General features: G+C 32.8%; 1 protein-coding gene across 2 annotated transcripts in view; it reads left to right on the top strand.

Moving 5' to 3' along the window:
- Positions 1–24,667, top strand: part of LOC111043546 (putative fatty acyl-CoA reductase CG5065) — a 94,485-nt gene extending 69,818 nt beyond the window's left edge. For both annotated transcript variants that reach the window (XM_022328526.2, XM_022328525.2), the window contains exons 3-9: positions 6,774–7,022; positions 7,592–7,737; positions 9,738–9,847; positions 14,422–14,635; positions 18,559–18,798; positions 19,632–19,889; positions 20,917–24,667. In XM_022328526.2, coding sequence (XP_022184218.1) covers positions 6,774–7,022; positions 7,592–7,737; positions 9,738–9,847; positions 14,422–14,635; positions 18,559–18,798; positions 19,632–19,889; positions 20,917–21,064 — 1,365 coding nt within the window. In that variant the 3' untranslated portion in view covers positions 21,065–24,667. The remainder of the gene's footprint in view (positions 1–6,773; positions 7,023–7,591; positions 7,738–9,737; positions 9,848–14,421; positions 14,636–18,558; positions 18,799–19,631; positions 19,890–20,916) is intronic.
- Positions 24,668–25,059: the final 392 nt, after the last annotated feature.

The following is a 25,059-nucleotide window of genomic DNA, read 5'->3' as shown; positions in this document are numbered from 1 at the left end:
AAAGCGTGGGATGGGTGAAGAGTAAACAAGGCAAGTTTGTTTAATTTAACGAATTACGAGCATCATCACTTCATGAGTCTGCAGAGAAGAGAGCTCGAACCCACTGCAGCAGCGCTGCGGTTTGGAAAGTTCTCGTTCAAGTGGCGATGGCGATACTTGAGCCGATCAAACCTCAACAGTCAAACATGCGTACCAAATTAATCAATTCCCACCAACAAAATCGATGAACGCGTGTTAAATTGAAATGTAACGTCAGATTCCATAGTAGAACATTATTTTATTTCACTTTTGTTCAAAATCATACTACATACCTCAACCACAAACATTTTTAAGTATCTAGCGTAACAACTTTTCACACGTTCACGGTTAAAAGCTTAGTGAATAAAATCTCTCTCGTTTCAACCGCTATTCGTGTGATCAGAACTTCAAATACCAGAATCAGACTCTAGTAATAAAGATCGATAATTGATGATCTCTCGTATTATTTGGAACGCTATGACGGAAAATTAGACAATATCATTTTATCAATATGATTATAGAATAATTGGGCTTTCAATCCGTCACGCCGGCATATTAGGTCAAACAAGTCACTGAACTTGGTAATTATATTGAATGTGTGAATCAACTCATTCACTATTCAATGCCAAAGTCAATTTTTATGTGTTATAGCTGCTTAACGTGTTGGAAGCTGTTGCTCTTCATTTTTTCAAAACGTGTTCAATGATAAATCCACCGTATTTTTTAAATGTGACGTAAAGAATAATGAGAAATAAGATAATCATTCATTTGCTAGTCATTTGTTTAATATCTGGTTACCGTTCACGAAAATACTTCATAGCCACCCTCTTACCTCTTTATTAAACTATTCGTAATTCAATTCGCCTACCTATAATTTTACCTTCGCCTACGTTCTATAGTTGTCCTATAATAGTTGTCCCAATGACTATTAGGCTCTCAGCTAATAGCATTCTTGATGAGAAAACTCCTTGAACTATTACTCCTCGAAAGAGTGTAGGCTAAAACGAAACGCTGAACGGTTTCCTAAGCTAGTACTCATTATCAAATATTGTTAAAAACATAAGGCTTGTACTGGAGATAATGTTACGAGTCTACTATTATCGCACCTCAGATTACTGTATTCTTTTTTGCGCCACTTCAGTGATTCAGTTCATTGTATGCTCTAGTGAAATTATTGATAAGTCAAATCTCATGAAAACGAAACATAAATGTTGAAGGAGCACGCAATGATCAATAATGAATGCAAAATGAATGGCGAATGCAATGGGTATATGTGATCGTTTCGCCTGCAATGTCAATGTCAATCAACGAGGAGAAACAATATGTTTTAGAAACAGATATCTTAGGCCTCTTGACAATCTTATGATTTTCAAATTGATAGCACATGGGAGATTATGCAATTGATAGCATAGAGTATGTTTAAGCATAAATTTATGAAGCCGTCTCGTAGTATAAATGATAATTCGATTGATAATTATCATACATCAAGCATTGGAGATGTATGGAAAAGGAAAATTATGTTATTAGTATAAAATATAAAATAATGTTAGATGTCAACATGTATGACATTAATAATATTATTATAAACGTTATTTATGATTCCTATTGACCTCGTAATTGGGGAATTTTTTAAATTGGAACATATGAAATTTCAGCCGAATTGACCAACAAAACTACGTAAGTCAAGCTTGGCTATTGTTTAGTAGAACAATTATCGGCAAATAGAACTAATCGACTGAAAATAGAGCAATTGTCATTGCATCATAGTGAAACTGCACAAGAATAGTAGGCTACTCCAAATCCGTCATTCGTGAAATAAAAAACTGACTGCATCTAGATTTCGCGGATCGCTTGAATCGCAGATGGATGAAACATTTCTGAAGCAATTTTGGTTGATTAAAAAATGAGCATCGACTATATAACGGCCAAATGAAGGCATTCTGCAATCGCTCAGTTTACGATGAACGCATTAATAATTCTGTACCAAGAAGAAATAGTGATACAAAGAGAAAGAGTGAGAGAAAAGTGATGAAAGAGAAAGTAATCCCCTTTCTCTTTCATCGCTTCTTTTCATCAAAAGAGATTATTAGAGGATGGAGAAATAGTCCAGTCAATGAAGAGTTAAAGAGGGAGCAGTTTGTAAGACTTTTGAAGAATTTTTGACCCCGCAGCTCCGTTTAAGGAAGTAAGGAGGTGAATATACCAAAAGTCCTCATCCCTACCCCTTGTGCTAAAGGGATGATGGTTGTTTAAAAATTGAATTTCAACATTTTTTGCTTACACGCTTATATCTTGGGAAAAGTGCGTTCAACCGATATGACTAACTATTCGAAAATGAAGCTTGATAAATTCTCTACAACTTTTTCAGCATGGATTCTTCCATCGATTTTTAAAAAATTATAAGAGCAAAATAGCAGAAAATTGGCGGCAAACGTGTTTATGTTACATCTTCAACAGCAGATATCTCGAAAACTATTATAAAAGATATAGAAAAAGCTGTTAGATGGATATTGTAGGAAATTGTGTAAGCTTTAATTTTGTGAAGAATATGTCCATAAGATGCATAGTTTGCGAGTTATATGCGATAAACCAAATAATGGTACCTTGGAACCACCCCCACCATCTTAGCATAGTGGGTAGGGGTGGGGTATTTTGATATGTTTACTTCCTTTCCACCCTAAACAGAACTGCGGGGTAAAAAAATTGTCTTACAAACTTTTTCATTCTATACCTTTCTTTGAGCATTCATTGCCTGGACTAGAAAGCGATAATAAAGTTGTTTTTCAAAAGAATGGGATTAAAATTATTGATTGATTCTATCCTCTCAAATCTTGGATTCACTCTATTCGCGAAGTAGCTTGTAATCACCTGAACAAAAGACGTCCTCGAGACACAACAGAGAGCCGTCTGGTTTTCAGTTGCCCCAGTTTTACTCACTACTTTCATCACACTAAGTACTAAGAGGAAAATCGTAGTTATTCGTTTTTCAGCATACCATTCACCTGCATTGGAGAATACCTTGTTAGTATTGATATAACATAATTCAATACTACAATACTAATCTACTTGCAATTTACAAAACACTATACTTACGATGAGCATGTGAATGATTACGTGTATTTGTAATTATTACCAACCTATTGGTAAAATAATCCACAAAATTACATCTTCAACAAGAAATGACAGTATCCCGATTCCAGACAATATTCAACAATAATATTGGTAATTCTTGTATTGCACTCTAATACACGACCATTAAAAAAGTGCCACTCTTCAATATCGATTAACTGTCTTTTCCAAAGTCTTTGAATTGTTGAGTGTGATATTTTCATTGTAGGGTTTTTCTGTTTTAATGGACGTTGATCGTTCAAAAGTGTAGCATTTGTGATTATTATCGATTACCTATCTGTTGCATAGTAATTTGAAGTGTTTGTAATGGAAGTGACACCATTGTTCTATAAAATTAAATTTGACACCCGAGAGTGAAGGGTCTCTTCTACCTTGTTTATGTGTTTTTCTGCCATTTATTCATTCATTTATTCGTGGATACAAATTACAAAATCATAAAAATATGATTAGGAAGAACAACAGGCTTGGTCCAAAACTATACCATAATCGTATGTTGCATACATTATCGAAGTCATTTTTCCTGCTCTATCGAAAGGTGTAGGAATATCAACTTTAGAGTCAACGTTGCCGTTTAATGAGGCATAAAAAGTCTGGAAAACACTATTGAACATCCTACACCAAACTGGTAATTTTCGGAGACAGAAAACTCATCTACAAGATTTATACACAAGAAATTGGAATTATTCGTAGTGGTAATAGGGAAGAGTCTGCCTCCATCCACGGTGTAAGACAAGGTTGCTCCTTATCCCCTTATTTATTCAACCTATATTTTCAGAAGGCAATTGACAGGATGAGAGAGGAAGTGAATGTGAGTGTGGAAAATCCAGGGTGAAAAAATAGACATGCTGAGATTTTCAGTTGACAACAATTATGGCAGAAAGTGAAAAGGATCTAGAGAGAATATTGTGCATATCAAATGAAATTATGGAAAAGAATACAGCCTGTTCTGCTACAGAGAGAATAGTACAGGAATAAGGCTGAGGAGTGAAGTCATAAAAGAAGGAAAGGAGTTCAACTATCTCGGAAGCAAGATCACTAATGATGGAAGAAGTAGTAAAGGTATAGCTACCAAGATTTATCAAGCAAAGAATGCTTTCATTAATAAAAAGAAGGTATTAACTGCAAGAACAATGTGTACGTTCTGTGTACAGTAAATTGTTTCAGTTCCAATCGTAAATTGTTCCATCACGTGACTATTCTTAGTGCAAAATGTTCCCATGGAACGCCATTTCAAAATCGTTGATTTAAGCTTTTGGCGCACACTTATAAAGTGGATTTACACCAAAATGTGTCGTTTACTAGCTGCGTGAATGAAGAAAGGCTGTTTTACAAACTTATCGTCTAGAAAAGTGTGCATTTCGTTCATTCCATTACTGAAGGTATACTCTCGAATTTTCTGTAGAGAAAAATTCATTTAACGAATGGTTATCAAACGTAATTTTGTTGGTTATGTATTCTATGGCTATGCTATTGTAAACAAGCTATCAGCGCATGCGCAGAGAAGCAAGCAGACTACAAAATTCAATCGACCAATGAGAGCTCGGATAGTTGGAACTGTAACAATTTACCACGCTTCGACTGTGGGGCAGGAACTTGGAACTGGAACTGCTTTCTGGTACAGAATCTGTCAAAATTCTTCCCATGGGACGCGGAATTTTTTACCTGGTAAATTGTGAATCGGACAATTTAGCACATTCTATGTACACGGAACGGGCCCATTGAGTTTTTTCAATGGGTGTGAAAAAAGAGAAATGAATTTCTGCTTTTGAGACAAGGTGCTACAGAAGAATGCTGAGTAGAAGAGAGAAGGTAACGAATAAAGAGGTGTTTCAAAGAGTCTGAGAAAGAGGTTGTCTACTGAAAGAAATAAAAAGGAGAAGAGCACAACTGGTTGGTCACATTCTTCGTCTTCGACATGAGGGACCAACAAAAGAATAATGGAGGGAATTATTGAGGGAAGGAATGTGCGAGGATGGCCAAGACTGGAATTCATAGAACAACCACTGAAGAAGGATCTGAGATGTGCCAATTACAGAGATCTCAAAAGGATGGCGGATGACAGAGAGGCATGGAGAGTTAATGCCAACATTTTCCATCTTCAGAATTTATTTTTCAATAAAGAAAAGAGAGAAGATGTCAAGCGGGCATTTGAGCGATTTGGGCAACATAGGTGACCTTTGCTGCATTTCGACAAGCTTGTTATGTCGCGAGATACTTTTGTATCTGCTCTACACAGGTGTCATCGATCTAATATTGTCCTACGTGCAAATAAATGGATACGAAAATCGCATTCAGAAGCAGAGTTGCTTGTTGCGAGCAGACTATGACCACTCATGCAAAAAACAACTTCATTCACTCCTTAAATTAATACAGATGCATTCGCAGGTGATAAAAATTCTCGTGTATTCGTGCACTTAAGTTACTAGCTGCTTGCTGCTCAAGTGTGCGAGCCGCCTAAGAGTTGAAATTCATTATTATAGAAAATGCTTCTCATTAGTGACAATAATTTTCAATTTATTCAAACGGCAATGATTTTATGAACTTTTTTCTAATATACGTGCACCTTGCATCAGACTTGTCGCGCAAATTGTACATTAAATTTATGAATGGATGATCTAGAAATATTGTTGAATGATAAATAAAGATTTTAACTTGGAAAAATTAGTGAAATGAGAGTCACATTTATGAATAATATGAAAGAATAATTCCGGGCTACGGGCTTACAAAAAATGATGACAAACTTTCAATTCATAATGCTCTTTTATATTTTTCTGAAGTTCTAAAGACAAGTCAGTAATCTCTGATCTATCAAGTTCATTTCCAAGTCGTTGAAATATCATAGAACGTTGCATATTGTTCAGTAATTTGCTTTGTTCTGTGAGATAGGCTTAGTGTGTTATTATAGGAAAAAATACTTTTTTCGGGCCACTCCTGTATTTCGGATGGACAAGTTTAATCGTCGATCCCGGCTGTCTAAAAACAGTCGTTGAGTTATGTAAGAGGCCCTAAATTTGATCAGGTGCGACCTGAAAATTCTGACACCAGACCTGAGCCAGCCAGGTCACTCGATATTATTATAATCATAGGAAAAATTGAAAGTTGGGGGAATATTTCCCACACTTGTGGAGGAAAATCATTCATAAAAACGTATCCATCACAGATATGTCGTTTCTCTCTAAAATTGAAATTCCACTGTCTCTTAGTGATAACATTTGATGAACACATTTTATTAATTGTTTCTTTCTTCTAGTAAGTGCATTTGAAGAAGAAATCAGTTTTCCATAAAAAAAACAAGAGTTTCAGTAATTTTTCAGTTATCATGTTATGATTTTAATGCTTTAAAGTTGATTCATAATGATCGATAGTTTTCATCACTTCACCTCGCCGTATAACTGAAAGTTTTAAAGTTGTTTTATTCATTTAGTATGTGTATTTGAAAGAAATTTTTCTTTAGAAAATATGCAGTCATTCTAATTCATTGGTACTAATTTTATATATTCTATGAACGGTAAATATTTCACTCGCATCCTTGAACGTTTTCAATTATGATGGACTTAATATCCATGATGATAATAATAAACGTTGGATTCTAATCGACTAAACAAATATTTTCTTTTTTATTCCAGCTCTTTGATAAACTAAGAAAAGAACGGCATTCTGATCTAAGCAAGATCGTTCCTATTTTGGGGGACATCACCGAACCTGAGCTGGGAATCAGCGTCCAGGACCAAATCCTTCTGGAAAAAACAGTCTCCGTAGTCTTCCATTCAGCAGCTACAGTCAAATTCGACGAGGCTCTGAAACTTTCTGTTACCATCAACATGCTAGGCACAAAAAGACTTATCGAACTTTGCCATAAAATGGCGAATTTGGAAGTAAGTTCAATTTTCATTCTAGTAAAATTGATTTAAATTAATTCTCTACAATAAGTATGCTAGAAATCATTTATGAGCTTGAAAGTATCTTCCTAGTGGTTCAGAACCAACCTAAAATTGCTGATTCTGTAATGAACAGCTTATAAGTGAGTCTAGAATAACACTACTAAAAAATAATGAGTAACAACCGTTTAGCTATTCGAAAAGGAAACTGGTGAGATGATGATGCATACTGCATAATTAGTTGAAATTAATAAAGTACCAAAGCTAAACAAAACGTAATAGGTACCAATAAACATTTATACTCTAGGAAAATTATTGTGTTTATAGTGGAAAGTTTATAGTATTTTTTGACAAACATTCATAATATAAAGAACTTAATCCTAGATCCTTGTCTAGTCTCTTGGAAATACTCAATTTCTTCATTTTTAATTTTTCAATGAATAAACCCAATGTTCAAATACTTTCTCTTAATTTGAAGTATTGTAAGCTGTTAGTCATGTAATTGAAGCAATTATTGTTGAAACCAGTTTTAGTACCAGTTACAATATGGATGGACTATTTTGCAGGCTTTGATCCATGTTTCAACAGCTTACTGCAACTGTGACAGAGATGAAGTGAATGAAGAGATCTATCCCCCTCCCTATGAACCCGAACAAATTATCCAATGTGTGCAATGGATGGATGAGTCGCTAATTCAAGTTATTACCCCAAAGTAAGTACACTGTATCAAATCACAAACTACTCTCACGAGATTCATTATTGTAGCATTTTTTAGTCTCGTGGCTTTGCCAGTCTCATTTCCAACAGTAGGCCTACTATACTTATTTATCTCTCTAGAAATGTAGCATACTTTTGAAAATATGATTAATAAAATTACGAAACTGCAGATCTTAAATGAGAGGTCTATAAATAATGTGTAAAGTATAAAAAATCAAAAAAGTTGTTTTGATTTGATCAACTTCTTTGCAATGTATATGACTACATTGATTTGTAGGGTAGAATAATTTGGCTTTTAATTGGGGAAATCGGCAATTTTAACGAATACAATAGTGGATTATACTCGTTCGTGAATGATAACAGGAACAAAAGCTTTTGTGATGTTCTGCGATTTGTGAATTATCAGATGAATGAACGGAATGTTGGTCGAGATAAATTCACGTGAATGAGCAGGAAAAGCCGCGCAAAACTCTCCATTTTAACAAAGGATCTTTCTATAATATTTCGAGTGGAGTTGATTCATAAGTGAAGTAGGCGATCAGGGAAAACACCGCGTATAATGTTCAAAGCTCCAGCTTTGGTAGACTAAATTAATATGAGTGAAGCAATCCGAGCATCATTAACTACCACTTTATTAGCGCAAATTCTTGGGTTAAACTGAAACAGAAGAGAGACTCAAGTTACTCCACTCCAATTAATAATTGTTGTTGTGTGCATAGTTTGAGTTTCATTTGATACCGCTAATAGCAAAGGGCTCTTCAATATAAGCTCTCCTATAATGTAAGTCCAAAGTTCAGCTTTCGGAGTCATGCTTATAAATAGAATAAATTCGAATCCCATGGCACTATTAGTCAGACGTCTGCATTTCTAAGGATGCATTTGAAAGTTCACAAACCCACTCGCACTCAAATTGCGTAACTTGCTCTCATTTGCGCACTTCGGATAGGCCTACTGGCTACTGAATGATTAAATCTATGAAATTCTGGAGCAGTATCGAAGACATTTTTTTATTGGATGAAAACTTCAAAGAACATTACTACTATGAAAAATCAATTTTTCAAGTATACACGTATGCAAACAGGTATTAGAAAAATATCGTATTAGTTTATTTGAAATTAATATATGTCAATATAATTGTCCAATATTTGGATGGTAACTCACCCCTTGGTAATATCCCCCTTCAATTGAAGTCTTGAAAACAAATCCTTTAATAAGGAATGTTATTAAAACTAGTTAAATTCGAAGAATATTACTACGATTGTTATTCATGATTCTATTCAAATGTTAATCGTTCATCATCTCTAAAGCTATTTATGTGCACAATAATAATTATTCAAAAAGCATTGAATATGATTGTTCATGCAATTGTTTATCCAAGTCATTCATATCTGGCAGTAACTCCAAAGTATCAAGATTTTAATAATAATCACTGTAGCTTTTATTTGTTCAGACTAGCAGGTAACCCGTGCTCAGTAAGGGTCTAATTAAAAACTTGACAAACTGAAAACTTGGCCTACTGAAATCTTGAAGAATTTATAAAATAGGCTTGTAACCATCCTCGGTAAATTAAGAATCTATATGCAATATTTCAAGTTGATCAGTTGAATTATTCAGATGTGATGATGCGTCATTCGTGAATTTCGCATCCCGTACGTGTATAAGCCAGTTCTTTCCTTTATTATATTATATATTTCACTTGTTGCTGGTTGTGTACCTTCCAATACAATGATAATAGAATATTTTATCCGAGATACTAAAAAAAAACATCAAAACATAATCGAGGTATTGAATTATGCCACTTTTCTGAGAGTAGCCTTTCATCAGTTGATAGTAAATCATTGTTATTATCATTTATTGTGTTCAATAATGCATTAATAATGGTGTTATAAATTGATTTGTCCATGTATGTATGTATATTATCTCAAATTCATTTCCATATCTAATCACCAAACAATTGATTGATGTCTTTGAAACACATTTCTGTTTTTGTTTCAGACTTATCGGAAACCGTCCAAACACTTATACATTCACAAAAGCATTAGCGGAAGATATGTTATTAAAGGAGGCTCATGATCTTCCGGTAGCCATAGTTCGTCCATCAATAGGTGATTATCGATCATTCTTTCACAAATCGACTATCCATCAGACCAAAGTCATAAGCTCACTTGCTTATTGCATGGCATGCTCAAATTCTTAACGTCATTAGATGCTAATTCTTCATCGTAATTTTAGTCGTTCATATTTTTGCTGTGCGAAAAATCTTCCATCATCTAACGTTCTAATCTTTCAATGTACCTACACACCTGATAATCAAAATTTTCTTGTAACCGTCGTGTTTCTACTACTTATTTAATAAATTCTTGAACTATTAACAATATCTATAATGAATTAGCCTAATTTCTTTGATAAAAATAATATTTGCTTGATTTTTTTCTGTCATTTTTTCATTCAATTCATAAACATTATATTTCTTCTTCTTGGTACAAGTATCATAACATTGTCATAGCTCATAACCCATGTATTTTTCTCATAAAATAATCGTTTCATTCAGAATAAGCTGCAAGGATTAACAAACTCTTGGCCCTTCAGCTATTCATTCTACTAATAATTACGTTGAAGCTGTGTTTCATTCAGTATTTTGTGTCAGAACCTAGTATTGTTGGATCATAGCTTTTGCTGTTCAAATGTTATCTGGTTTTTTAATTCTGTTTTCGCTACAGAATGTCTAGTTGCTTGAAATCGGTACCTAATACTAATTGCATTGGATTAGCTACTTGGTGAAGGTTGATTTTGTCAAAAGGCTGTACACTAACGGTAGAACAAGCATGATTCACGTCACGTCATACATTGTTGCGTCATCACAGCGAAAGGCTTCAAGCAACATTTTTTAGGTTAGGTTTTTGTATCTCCCATTATTTTGTTGTTTTGTGTTTTCTTCGCTGGTTAAATTTGAGGTTAAATTATTTTTCTATTATTATAATTTGTGATTTTCCAGTAGTTTATTTATTGTTATTGGTTGTTTATTTTATGTTAGAACACTCTCGCTGATGAAAAGCATGCATGATGAACATGTGTATGTGTGTGATAAACATACATGTTCTACCGTTAGTGGCCAGCCTTAGTGGACTGGAAGTGAATTTATTTTGTAGTTGGTTGCTACTTGTTCTCAATAACAGTATGATAAAATTCTAGGAAATCCAGGATTATAAAATGATAGCAGAAATGCTCCATCGATTGGAAAAGGAATTTCAACAACTTGAGTTTATATTTAGATGGAGGAAAAAACGTGTTTTTTATAACTTGATTTTCAATTCCAAACAAGAAACCGGATATTGGAAAAGAAAAATTGGAAATGTGTGTATGTTGATGTATAGGAAAAGAGGTTCAGATAAAGTAAAAGTGAATCTAAGAGAGTGTAAAAAATATGTGAATGAATTGATGGGTAGGGAGTAGTGAGTAAAGTTCGTAAGGAACTTCATGGACAAATGAAGAAAACATTGCGAATGTATAAAACGATAAAGTGTAAAGTAGAATTTAGAACGATATAAGAATTGTTACAATGGGTAACAGACTCTGAATGATGAAACGTTAATAAAACTATTGCCAAATGAGAAAAATCAATAAAAAATACCGTATGCAATTATTATGTGTGACACCACCATCAAAATATAATTTGCTATCTGAAACGTAGATTTATATATAGCTTTTTATTACTGAGGAGCTGTTTGCGGGAAGGTTCCACCTCGCCTGAACATATAATTTATAAGATAGTCTCACTGGTTGCACAGGAATCTCAAACATCTTAAAGTAAAAATGAATTGATGTAATAGAATATTCATGAACTTCATATTTTGTAAGTTGCCTCAGCTCCAATCATCTGTTAATCTTTACATTTGGTCTACATGTGAATGCAATCTGAAAATTGATTGAATTATAATGGTGGACTGCAAAAAGTAACTTGAAATCGAACCCAGAACCAGCTTGCTTATCCTCAAGAATTCTCTAATAATATAAAAAATAAGTTATATTTGTGGGGTTAGTTTTGATTAATATAGATCCAATTTTTTTTTATTTTTGAAATTTCAGATCAAGATTCCGTTACAATACGTTTTTTTAGCTTCCAAGTCATTTCTAATTCTAATATATTGAGAAGGTTGAGTAGTTGAGATATTTTTTGTTGATTCATTAATAATATTTTCATTATTGCTAATAATACTACTTTTTGTTTATGATGGATTATTGTTACTTTTCAAAAGATTTCATCTTAGATAACTTCTAAATAAAGGAGATCAGGCTGCCCATTCAACATGAGAGAAAGTAATACCAAAAACTAGAAATGACAACTTTTTTGGTCGTACTAATTAAACGTTTTTAAGAACTGTGTTTGCGAAGCAAGCTTTGATTTATATTTATAATCATCAGATATTTTAGGGTGACACTTATGCAAATGAAAAAATAAATCATATCCAATTTCCCAAGTTAGTTGAATGTGATTCAACCGTTCTATTCAAAATCTTACATTTAAATAATAATGTTAACAAATTTAACTTTAAAACGAATATTCAAAACGAAAAAACTTTGTTTTGCTTCATGTTTGAGATAAGATTCTTCAAGCTTGTATTTTTCCCTCCCTGACAATGTCATGGGATACTAGCTTTAAATTGTTCTATGATCTTTGTTCAGCTAGCTTGAAATTGTTTGTTATCTCATGCCATCCTTATATCACTATTATGATGTTTATATTTTATTTGAGGTTTATATTCCTGTTTGGGTCATTTTCATGCTGATTTCATGAGGTTAAGAAATAAAATCATACCTTGTAGCCTAAGTAGTCAATTATTCTATCAATAAAATTGATAATTATTGATTTGTACTTACACCATTGTAGTTCACGTCTCACGCTCCAATATCTCATATATGCTTCAATCCGAATAGACGTTCGTTGTTTAGAGGAGAAGGAGTCCAACTCCAAAATTGGTGTTTTCATCATTATGAGCAAATGTTGTGGTCCAATTGGGGGTGGGATTGGCCGTAGTCGAGTGATTTAGACGCTGGCCTTGTAAATCAAAGGCCCCGGGCTCGAATCTCGTAAATTAGCTGGCCAAACTGTCGGTCCCGGCTGCCTAAAAAAAGGTTCATGTCATTTCAGAGGCCCTGCAATTGATCAGCTGTGACCTGAAAACTCTGACAACAGACCTGGGCCAGCCATGTCTATTATTCAGCCAGGATTATTTATCCATTCATTCAGGACCTCATTACACAGTCAAATATATATATATATAATATATATATATATATATTATATATATATATATATATATATATATATATTATATATTCGTATAGATATTTATCAATTTCTATCAGATTCTATTTCCTGTAGAAGCCGTATTCGTGCCGAACAATCCTGCTAATGAAAAATATTTGATGACTAGAAAAATAGCAAATATCTATTATCATACTTCATACATAAGACTGGGACACTTATATCATCCGATACAACCTAACCTATATTTATGTTCATCTCTTTTCTGTATAGGGCTACTTTTATAGAAATAGAAAGAAAAATAAAAATCTTAGTACCCTTTTTGAAATATTTAATCACAACATGTTTCGGACATTGATTAACCCAATTTTTGATAGAATCATGCGAATTTAAATCCACAATTTATAGTTTTAGTTCATCAAATCATATGAATACACTAACATATGATCAAAATAAGAATCTTCTAGCAGTATTTATTTATTTACTTCATATCACTTGAAAATGGCATCAATGTCCGAAACATGTTGTGATTAAATATTTCAAAAAGGGTACTAAGATTTTTATTTTTCTTTTTATATTTATGTTGTTTACATTTTTTTTTATATGGTAATTTATTATTTTCTTGTATGGCGCTACAGCCCATGGTGAGCCTTGGCCTCCGCATTTATCAACCTCCACGCATCTCTATCATTGACTATGCCTCTCCATCTCCTCAATCCCAAATTCCTCACATCATTCAACACCTCATCAAACCATCTGTTTCTGGGTCTCCCTCTTTGTCTCCTATTGGTGGGGGGGCTTTTGGGCTTTTCCCGCATCACAATTCTGCTCGCAGTCGTCCTCTCCACATGACCCAACAACCCGATTCTTGTAGATTATATGTTTATATATTATTTTGTTCACATGTTCATTTATTATTTTCTTGTACATTGTATGTTTCTATATTATTAGCTGTTTTTATATGTTTATACATTACTATCTTCAATTAAGCAGTCGAACTGTTAAATCGCGGTTTCATCGATATTACCTTATCCAACGTAACCTATTATATTCATTAAATTATTATTTTGTAAATATGCTTTTCGATTAATAAATAAATTTGAATTTTAACCTAACATTACCGAACGTACATTATATGTTTTTATATTATTAACTGTTGTTTATATGCTTATACATTACCATCTTCAACTAAGCAATCAAACTGCGAAATCGCTGTTTCATCGATATTACTTTATCCAATGTAGCCTGTTATATTCATAACATTATTGTTACACTCTAATTTGTAAATATGCTTTTTGATGAATACATGTATACATTTTATACATGTTTTTCTATAACTTGTATTATGTTTCATGAGGAAATAAACAGTTTCATTTGAATAAATGAATGTGAATTTGAACGTAACGTTTACAGTGTTATCTTCGATGAAGGAGCCGATCAGTGGGTGGGTGGACAACTGGAACGGGCCGACGGGCATAATCGCGGCGGCCGGGAAGGGCTTCTTCCGGACGATGCTCTGTCACGAGGACAAGGTGGCTGATCTGGTGCCTGTCGATGTCGTCATCAACCTCATGATTTGTGCCGCCTGGCGCACTGCCGACCCTCGGTCATCACCCACTGACAAAAGGTTAGCCCTCAACCGTTATTTGCTCTACATTAATCCTATTGATCCCTGGCTAATCGAGTGAGGCTGTTTACAGTTAGAATTCTTTATTTATGTATTTTACAATATTTACTAGCTTATACACTAATTTACAGTATTACTAATTATTCAACGGATTTTACAAAGTATGAAAAATTAATCAACGAGTTTGAATGCAATTTGAATAACGATAATATTTATTTCATTGATAATCATAAATCATTATTACAATATAATATGATTTGGAGAAGACTACAGGCATAGGATAGCTCAAAACTTCTCCCAAATTTCGATGAATAAAAGTTTCGAAAAAATAATGATGTTATAATTTCACTTTAAAATGTCCAATTTTCACTTCAAAACTAAAAATTTTTAATTTTGATATTTAAAAACTAATTTAAAAAAATTCACTCAAATCTCTATTTAAAATTTCTGCAAATCGCTTTTGTGATGTAACTTCATAAATCGGCGGTTTTACAACAAATAATTGTCGATTCTCTGAAAATGATATAAAATAATTGGAAGGATCATTAACATTCGACCGGGATGTGTTGGAATAGAGTTGTTGAAAACTATTACTCGAAGTAATGTTCAAATGAGAACTAGATGATTTGGATCTTAGAATTATGGGATGAATGAATGATATAAATGATATTAGAATGAGAAATACCGAATACAATATTAACACAATTTTGCTGTATTTTATACGAGATGCAGTCAATTTATTTCAAGTAAATAATCAAATTTGTTCACTTACTGACTGAAGTACTTTCTAACAGCTAGCGATCATTTTCAACAAACTGTTTAACTGTTGAAAATGATCACTAGCCGTTAGAAAGTACTCCAGTCAGTAAGTGAACAAATTTGATAATTTACTTGAAATAAATTGACTGCATCTCGTATAAAATACAGCAAAATTGTGTTAATACATCGCAGCTCGGAATGGATCGAGAAACCATCATCTATAATATTAAATTATGATTAAAAATAGAGAAATGGGACAAATGTTATAGGGTGGGATTTAATTAAGACTTTAGGAATCGATCGACTAATATTGACGATATAGAATACTAATGAACAGATAATATTGGGATGAGATGATAAATGGATGATTAAATGGAAGGGAGATTAGATATTTGACATGCGGTGCTCTAGAGTTGGACAGACTGGTTGGTTTCATCACATGAATTAGCAAAAATTATAATGACTTTTGAAAGTAAATTCTCTTCTGAACCTGATGACATTCCAATGGCGATAATAAAAAAAGTTCTACCCACGATAATTGAGCCGTTGACTCATGTAATAAACTCTTCACTGATATCGGGCTTTAAAAATAGCCAGAGTCATTCCAATATTTAAGAAGGGGAATGCCAAATGTCCTGAGTGCTTTAGACCAGTTTCTGTCTTATCGGTATTTTCAAAAATATTGGAAAGGGTGGTGTATGACCAGTTGGTAAAGTATCTAGAGTCCAAGAACATACTTGACAGAGAGCAGAATGGGTTTCGATCTAACAGATCGACTATCACAGCAGGAGTGGATTTTATTGGGTCGATTATAGATGCGGTGGATAGGGGTGATAAGGTGATGGGTACTTTTCTGGATTTGACACGTGCATTTGGCAGAGTTCATCATGATGCTTTGTTGGAGTCACTCAAGAGCATGGGAGTGCTGGGGAAAGAGCAGTCCTGGTTCTCATCCTACTTGAAGGGAAGAGAACAATATGTGGAATTGGAGAGGATTGATGTAACCCCTTCAATTAACTATAAAATGAAGTATAGCTCTGAGCTCAAAAGTCTCCATTACGGCGTCCCGCAAGGTTCCATATTAGGCCCTTTACTGTTTCTATGTCACATTAAGGGGTTACCTGAGGTGATCCGAGGACAGGCATCTGTTTGTCTTTATGCGTACGATGCCAACATTATTTTCACGGGTAATACAGTACAGGATGTGGAGAAATCATCAGCCCACAGTCTAACAGCAATCAATAAATTTCTGAACAGCCGAAATCTCCTCCGAAATCCCAATAAGTCAGTAGTAGTCCCTTTCTCAACTAGGCAGAGTAGAGTTGTTTCAAGTCCAAACATGATATTGGATGATGAAATTTTGGAGCATTTAACTAGTACAAAATTCCTAGGTTTGGTGATTGATGAACATTAGTCATGGAACAAGCATGTCAATCATGTGCTGAAAAAAATATCACCAGGCATGTTTGCTCTTACTACGCATTAGTTCATTCCAATATATCTTACGGTCTGTGTATCTAGATGCACATCGAAAAGAAACTTGGACAAAATATTAGTTCAGCAGAAAAGAACACTGAGAATTATCATGAGCATTAAAAGGAGGGACTCTGTGAAACAAATTTTTAATCAGCTAGGCATATTGACAGTCTATGGGCAATATATTTTTGATGTCATAATGTACATAAAAAATTCACTGATTTAAAAAAGAGAAGTAGTATTTCACATAGATATAATACTAGATCCGGAAGAATCGTACAGAGATATATTTTAGATTTTTTCAAAAAGAAGACAATTTTCATGGGAGATAAATATTTTTTAACATGCTGCTCCGAAATTTGAAGTCCATAGAGGAGTTGACGATTTTTAGAGCTAAGCTGAAGAAATATCTGATAGGATTGTCATATATTCAATTCAGGATTTTTTCTGATTTGATTGTGATGAATTTCTTATTGACTGTTTTGTTATTGTATGACGTTATTCAATGTATCTGCACATTTGTTGAATAAAAATATTTGAATTGAATTGAAAAGACGCAGTCATTTTGTCTACAATATATTTTTCTGCAAGAACAAGATAAAGCCGGCTGTTTAAAGAGTGCCTATAGTGAGGTCCACGTTATAATGGCAGTATTTGATTAACATTGGTGTTGCTTTCCTTGTCTATCATCCAACAAAGCAGGTAGCTCTATCCTTTTCTAGCTTTGCAACGTTACCAGATCGTGTTTTAACAATGTAGAAATATGATTAATTAACAAATTATTTTATTTCAAATTATTATGAAAATGTATTATTCAATCATTTGAAAATATTTTTCCTTGGCGATTAAAATATAATAGATTATTTTATACAATAATGAACAGTTAATATTACATGAGCTATACCTTTTTCAGCTATCCCTTATGGGAAGCAGTGGGAAGGCAAAGAATCGTCAAAGTTGTTTTCCTATCTTTCTCCACTGGCATTCTTACCTGAACCTTACTATAGTGGGCGAAGACGTAAAGCTGTTCGGCCAGCACCGAGAAATACCGGGTTCGATTCACAGTCTGTGTGCATTTTTTTGACAGTTTCATTCAACGAATTTTCTTCTGCTATTTAGTTATTCGGTCAATATTTACAATAGTAGAAGTCCTTAGTTCTATTTATATAATTTTCATTGGATATTCGAATTAAGTAATAATATTCATCCTATTATTTTATCACGCGTTTGCCGGTCCATGTGAACCTCCTTTATAAACCCGTTTTAGAATGGCTTGCCTTATCAATTACAATATTATTCAAATTGATTCCTAAATATAAGATTGAACTTAATCGCAAATTCGACGTTTTTATTGCGTATAAATAGCGGGCGTATGCCATCATCGCACAACAAACGTAAAAGTCTACCTTAAAGAGAAAAAGTAGCACGAATAACTATCATATTCTATATTTTATGTCTTCTTGGATAAGATTCATCAAATCATCAGGCTATCATGTCCCAATATATATCAATCATGTTTCCTAACCTACAAACAAGAAAATTCATTCTGTAATAACAATTGAAAAACCCTTTATGTTACATCCATACACGTAGTTCATTTTGTGCTCAGCCTACAGTAATTTTCTGATATTCTTGTGTGCAAAAAGTACATAGTTTTTAATTTAATTTTGCATTTTGTTCGGTTACAGGTCTCGATCAATTACTGTCTACAACTGTTGTACGGGTCAGCAGAAGCCCATAACGTGGAAAAACTTTGTAAACCATAGTTTCTCCGCTATGAGAAAACATCCTCTCGGTGACTTGATGTGGTATCCGGATGGAAGCTGTCGGTCTAACTGGGTCATCAACAATATTTCAGCCTTCGCATTTCATGTGCTTCCAGCTCACATTATTGATATTGTTAGTCGCATAGCGGGTAAAAAACCAATGTAAGTATCGCAAACATAATCATATCTAAATACAGTAGTTATTACTTGAAGATGAAATCACTTCCCATATTAGTCGTGTCTAGAAAAAGAAAAGAAGGGTAGGTCACTAGTCAAATAGAAAATTATCAAATATCCTTAGAAAAATTATAAAGATGAATGAATAACAGTCACACATGAAAAACCTGTGTGTTATTGAATCGCAGCTCGGAATGAATCGAGAAACCATCATATTTAAATTACAGTATTATAATTATTTACAATAGGCAAGTTTGGTATTTTTTGGGAGTTTAAGAGCAAAAATTTAAACTTTTTATCCCAATTAAAATAGCAACTACAAAATATAAATATTGAAACTATCGTTTCTGATTCAGCATGGTTTAGAAACATTACTAACTGCTATAATAAACACCTGTCTGGAATATGAACTTGCATAGGTTTTTTTAATAGACTTTTTCACATACGTTTTATCTCTATAATTTGCCAAAATAAAACTCTTTTTTTAAGAACAATTTTGTACAATTATAAGAAGTTGGTGTGATAGAGGATTATTGTGATTTGTATTCTTGCTTGCAGAGGTTTTCCTCTAATTAATATCGAATTATTCCGTCCTGTTTCACATTCTGTATATATTCTGATAAAACTTGCATGGATTGGAAACTTTGCTAGTAAATGAGTAATCTTAGAGAAAATTCACTCTTCACACCACAAAGTTTTTATCGTTTTATGAACTTATCTTTATTTCTATTATAATGTTTGTTATTGTATAATAGAATAAATTATAATGCATTTATTTATGTGGCTGTAATCTAAATACGATTCAATATTTTTTCCAGAATGGTTCGAATGCAAAGCAAACTAGACAAGGCAGCTAAGTGCTTGGAATACTTCTCGACTCGTCAGTGGCGGTTTCTCGATAACAATGTCCAAGCTCTAAATCTTAGTCTGAGCGTAGCTGATAGGAAAGAATTTCCATTCGATGTATCGAGAATTGATTGGCCGCAATACATTGAATCGTACGTGCTGGGAATCAGGCATTTCATCTTCAAGGAACATCCAAGTTCTCTACCAGAAGCACGAAAACAACTCAATAAGTGAGTACTTTTTTGTTTCATTGATAGTGAGCCTTACTCAATACTGCCGGCAGAATTTCTTATAAATAGCTTCATTGGTTCCCATCAAATCAACGTTGACAGTTTGAAGTGTAAATTGTGAATTTCATTTAAATTTCATCATCACTCACTCGATTCCTTGCTGGAGACGTGTTTATTGATGGTGCTCGCGTTCATCTATTACTTGTGTGTCAGTGTTGAATTAACAACGATATATAAAATAATAATAAAAATAGATATGAAGCAAGACTTGTGCGTCGGTGATGAAGTGAGAAAAGTAAAAAAAATTGATAATACAAAGAATACCAGAAAATCCCACATTGAATTATGGGAAATGAATCCAAGAGTTTTAAGGGTCAAAACTTAGTGGAGTGTAGCAGAGAAAGTAGAAGAGAAGGAAGCTGAAAGTCTTGTATCGAAATGTCTCCGCTTCCTTCTACCTTCTACCCTACCTTCGCCGCTCCACTCACTATGAATGCTCCACTCACTCGTAAACCGTTTGAGCTGTGCTCATAAAATGCGGTTTAAATCGACGAAATAATAATAATAATAATAATAATGCATGCATTTATTTTTAACACTACCCTCTACCTACGCCGCTTCACTATCTTTGGACCCTAAAAAGCATAAACCAATAAGCTATTCAACGATAAGGAACACGCTGATGAGATGTACCAGCTAAACAACCAAAAATATTAATGATATTGTTTTGTTTGGTTTCTTATACGAGATTACTTTTCTTTTGATATCTTACATCACATTTTACCTGAAATGTTGCTTTTGAGTTCTACTTAAACTGTAACTTAATCTGACTGGAAATGAAAAAATTGTGCCTTATTGAGTTTGAGCTTGAACTGCACCATTGTAACAGTCTTTTCAATTAAGACTTAAATTATTTCTGTAATTTCTATCAGTTTGGTTCCATTATTCACAAACTGAAAATAAATGAATTGTATCATGCGATAAATTGATTGTATTTCTAAGAATAAATTGTTGGTTTGCTTTGCAGAATGCTGTTGCTACACAGAGGAAGTCAACTGCTGCTTGTGATTCTGGCCTGGCGTCTACTGATGAGCCGGTCTGCTTTTGCGCGTAAACTCTGGTACCATTTCCTCGACTTTGTTCTGCGCATAGCACGCGTTATTCCTCACATTTGAACTACCAAATCTGTGCAAAGAGACCAGTCATAATCGCGTTAGATCTAGATAATAATAATTATATATTTATTTTTTATCAACATAATTTATTGTTCTATTATTTATTGTGTTACATTGATTTTTATTCTACAATTTTTTTCTCATTCTGTCTAATTTTGTTATTTTATGTTGTTTTGATGGTTTGTAATCAATGAATCCCCTATAGATCATACTAGGAACAATTAAGGGTGAATGTTTAGCTTTAAATTTCTAATTTATTGTAACTAAACAGAAACAGTTTATAATTTTTCAATTCCAAAAATTTTTGAACAAAATATTGCTGCTTTATCAAAGATTATTTTTACCGCATGTTTCTGTTTTTAAGATAGGTGTTAGTGTAGACAATTTTCAGCGCATTTATTTTCTTTTATTTGAACGTTTTGATGTTATAAATTGATATAAACAAAATGTAGCGCGTATAATCGTGCAAAAATCTTACCGTACTTATAACACCACTAATTGTTGATGGATTCTCAGGAATCGTTTATTAGCTCTTTCTGTCTTAGTCTTACGCTATATATCTTCCATTTTGTCACTAGAGAAGCAATTCAAACAAACGTTTAACTTGAATGATATCGGAGAATGCCGAGTTTCAACACCAACAAGTGTTACATATACGTGAAACTCAATGTATGATATTATTATATAATGAGATAATATTTATTAAAATTGTGAATAGTTATGGTAGCTAACCATGAATGAATTGCATCCAATGTTTTCATTTTAAGTTTAGGTGTTTTAACTTTTTGTCATATTATATCAATGAAATTGTATAATATGAAAAAAGTGATCGAATTTCTCAAATTCATCCAATTAATTAAAAAATTAATCTAGAATGAATTGGAAGTTATGGGACGTGTATATATATATATATATATATATATATATATATATATATATATATATATATATAATGTGCCCAACAGTTTCCTTCTCTAGTGCAAGTCTTTGCTCGATTCACGAAGGATTATAATAATGTAGAATGCTAGTAGTAAACGAGTTATAATTATTAATATATTATCTATTAATTTCTGATAAGAAATTGAAAGTTTAGAAATGTTCTTAATAATTTATCGAATATTTCTTGTTCAAAGATAATCTTCAATTTGTCAAGTACTTATTAAATGGAGCAAAAGCTGCGAATAAGTTAAACAGTCGAAAATATCGAGCGTTTGGTCCAACATCGATCATCCAAACATGCTTAGCTACTGTTGCTAGAATAAATTAATAACTGTCTTTAGAATGGTAGAACTTAACAAATTGCAAGAGATTAACTGCTGGTCGGTTCTCATGTACTGTATAGTAGCCTAGTAGTTTAAATAAAATAAATTAATTTGTAAACCATTACTGCCTGTTTTTTGATACATATTACTCATAGGTTGCATTGTAAAAATGTGAATGGTTAATTGTTCACTTTTTGTGCTATCAGTGATATGATGTCAGCCGTTCGTATGTGAATTAGTATTATGTTATGATGTTGACATGTATGACAATCATATTGCTGATGTATGTTCAATTAACATGCTTGTGCAATGATTATTTTATACTTCCTGTGACTTAATTGTATGACTTATTCTTTCGGTGATTAGCTACCAAAAAATTAAAAAAGTCATAAGCTTAATTTAAACTTAGTTTTACAATCATTAAAATAGTGGTTTACTGTTCTATAATATTGAAAATTTAATTTTAATATCCTCATAAGCACCCCGTGTCTTTTGAATATCAACGAAAACCATTTTAAAGCTCTATTGAAGCTTACTCAGTAGTTTACACCACTAATACATTTGAATAGTAGAATTTTAAAACAAGAAATTATAACTATTTCTCTATTATTTATTAGCGAGGGAATCCAATATTCAATTTCCGGTGGAAGATCATTAATTGCAAGCTGTATGTATTCTGTTAATAAAGGACATATTATTGTATATTGCGATTTATAGTAAAAATTGAAATATCTTCAAGATTTCATAAAGTCTGTCTCATCTGATGCTTGTTAATATCTCCATGAAAGTTATTATAACACATTATAATATGTACATATGAACACGCACCATATGGACATATTATTATGTAAAATATGTACTTTCCATTATGTACAACAATATAGGATTTTCAATTAATGTTTCAAACAAAATGTTCAAACCAAGCTCATTTTAATTATGAGAAATTTTATTAGAAATTCGATCTTCCTTGTATAAGAAAATTAATAAAGGGCATATTATTGTATAATGCGATTTATAGTAAAAATTTTAATATCTTCTAGATTTCATGAAGTCTGTCTCATCTGATGCTTGTTATTATCTGCATGAAAGTTATTATTACGCATCTTGAAAACCATTACAATATGTACATATGAACACGCACCATATGGACATATTGTTATGTAGAATATGTACTTTCCATTATGTACAACAATATTGGATTTTCAATTAATAATTCACACAAAATTTTCAAACCCAGCTCATTTCAATGATGCAAGAATATTTTTTATAGGAATGTCGATCTTCCTAGTATAAGAAATTTCTTGGGAAGAAACAGGAAATCTCGTCTTTTTTATCTATTAATCAGTTCTAGAATCTAGATGTGAAACTTCATTTCTATTTCTCAGTAATAAAAGCTAGTATTTATTTTTAAAACGGTTAATCTAGTTGTAGGCATTTACCAGTTATCATGCTAGGGGTTTACACTGTTGCTCATCGTTCATCCATTCATTCATTCATCGTTTCTCATTTGTTGGAATGTTGCACATTTGAATTTCGATTTTTGGATTGAGATAGTAATTTTGTGAAGTGTGCTCTCCCATTTTGAACAGATGATAGTGTAAGGTGGTAGTGCCTATTGTGTTTCAAATTGACCTTTGTAAATCATATTCCAGAATTATGTCAATTCTTAGTAAACAGCATATTCTTTTAACTGTATTCAGAAAATCAATTTATAGAATATTGTAATATGATGGAACCTTGGTGCAGTATTAGTACAAAAGTCTTTTGACTGTAGAAAAATTGTCCAATTAGAAAGTCCGTTTTATTTTGTACTCTATAGTGAAGAGACTAGCAAAATATTCCAATTGACAAAAAAATAGAATTTGTACAAAGGTTCCATCAATCCATTCTTTAAGAAAATATCCGCTAAATCAAATTTAGGTGGATGAAAGATTTTTGGTGAAGAGTGTTCTAAGGTAAATAGCAGCAAAGAAATCTTGGGTTTGTGATATTTGAAACATTTTTCACGTTTGGTGGAATGTTTTGTACTTTTTATCTCTCAAGATTTTATTGCTTCTGCTTCAAATATACATTGGAATTAACATATAACTGAAGAATATTGTTTCATTGTGAAAATTAAACTAATTTACTGCTGCAAAGGCTCAAAATTTAAAACATGTTCCATAAGGAAGTTACACATGGTTATGAAACAAGTTAAATGATTAGAATGTGATAGCATTGTATTGAATAGCTTAATAAATCGCCTAATTAATTTGCAGTCAACTTCAATTATATAATGGTGTATTATTGAACCGCAAACTAGCAAATATGTGACTTCATTACATAATAATTGAGCTTGTTATGTGAATTGATTCAACAAACCCTCTTCCCATTTACTATATTATTGAATTGCTATTAATAAGGTTACTATGGGATTCCAAAAGACTCCAAATTCCCGACTCACTATTGGACTAATGATGAATAATTTAATATTTTTTAACTTCTGAAAATACATCTGGCCAAGTGATAAAATGTAGTACCGCTATCTAAGTTAATAGTCTCATACCCACCCTGTTTGGTATTGACTAGGTACTAGATACAATCCAAATGTATATATCTCTCCAGTAGGCCTTCCTACTACAGTGACAATGACAGGAGGATATAATATTCAAACATTTAATCAATCAATGATTCTAGCAGATTTAGTTTAGCTACCGTGTCGTCTGGCGCACCTATGATGTAACCGCATGTTTC

Source organism: Nilaparvata lugens, chromosome X, assembly GCF_014356525.2.
Source record: "Nilaparvata lugens isolate BPH chromosome X, ASM1435652v1, whole genome shotgun sequence".
In the NCBI taxonomy this organism is placed as follows: Eukaryota; Metazoa; Arthropoda; class Insecta; order Hemiptera; family Delphacidae; genus Nilaparvata; species Nilaparvata lugens.
This window is presented reverse-complemented; position numbering and strand designations above follow the sequence as displayed.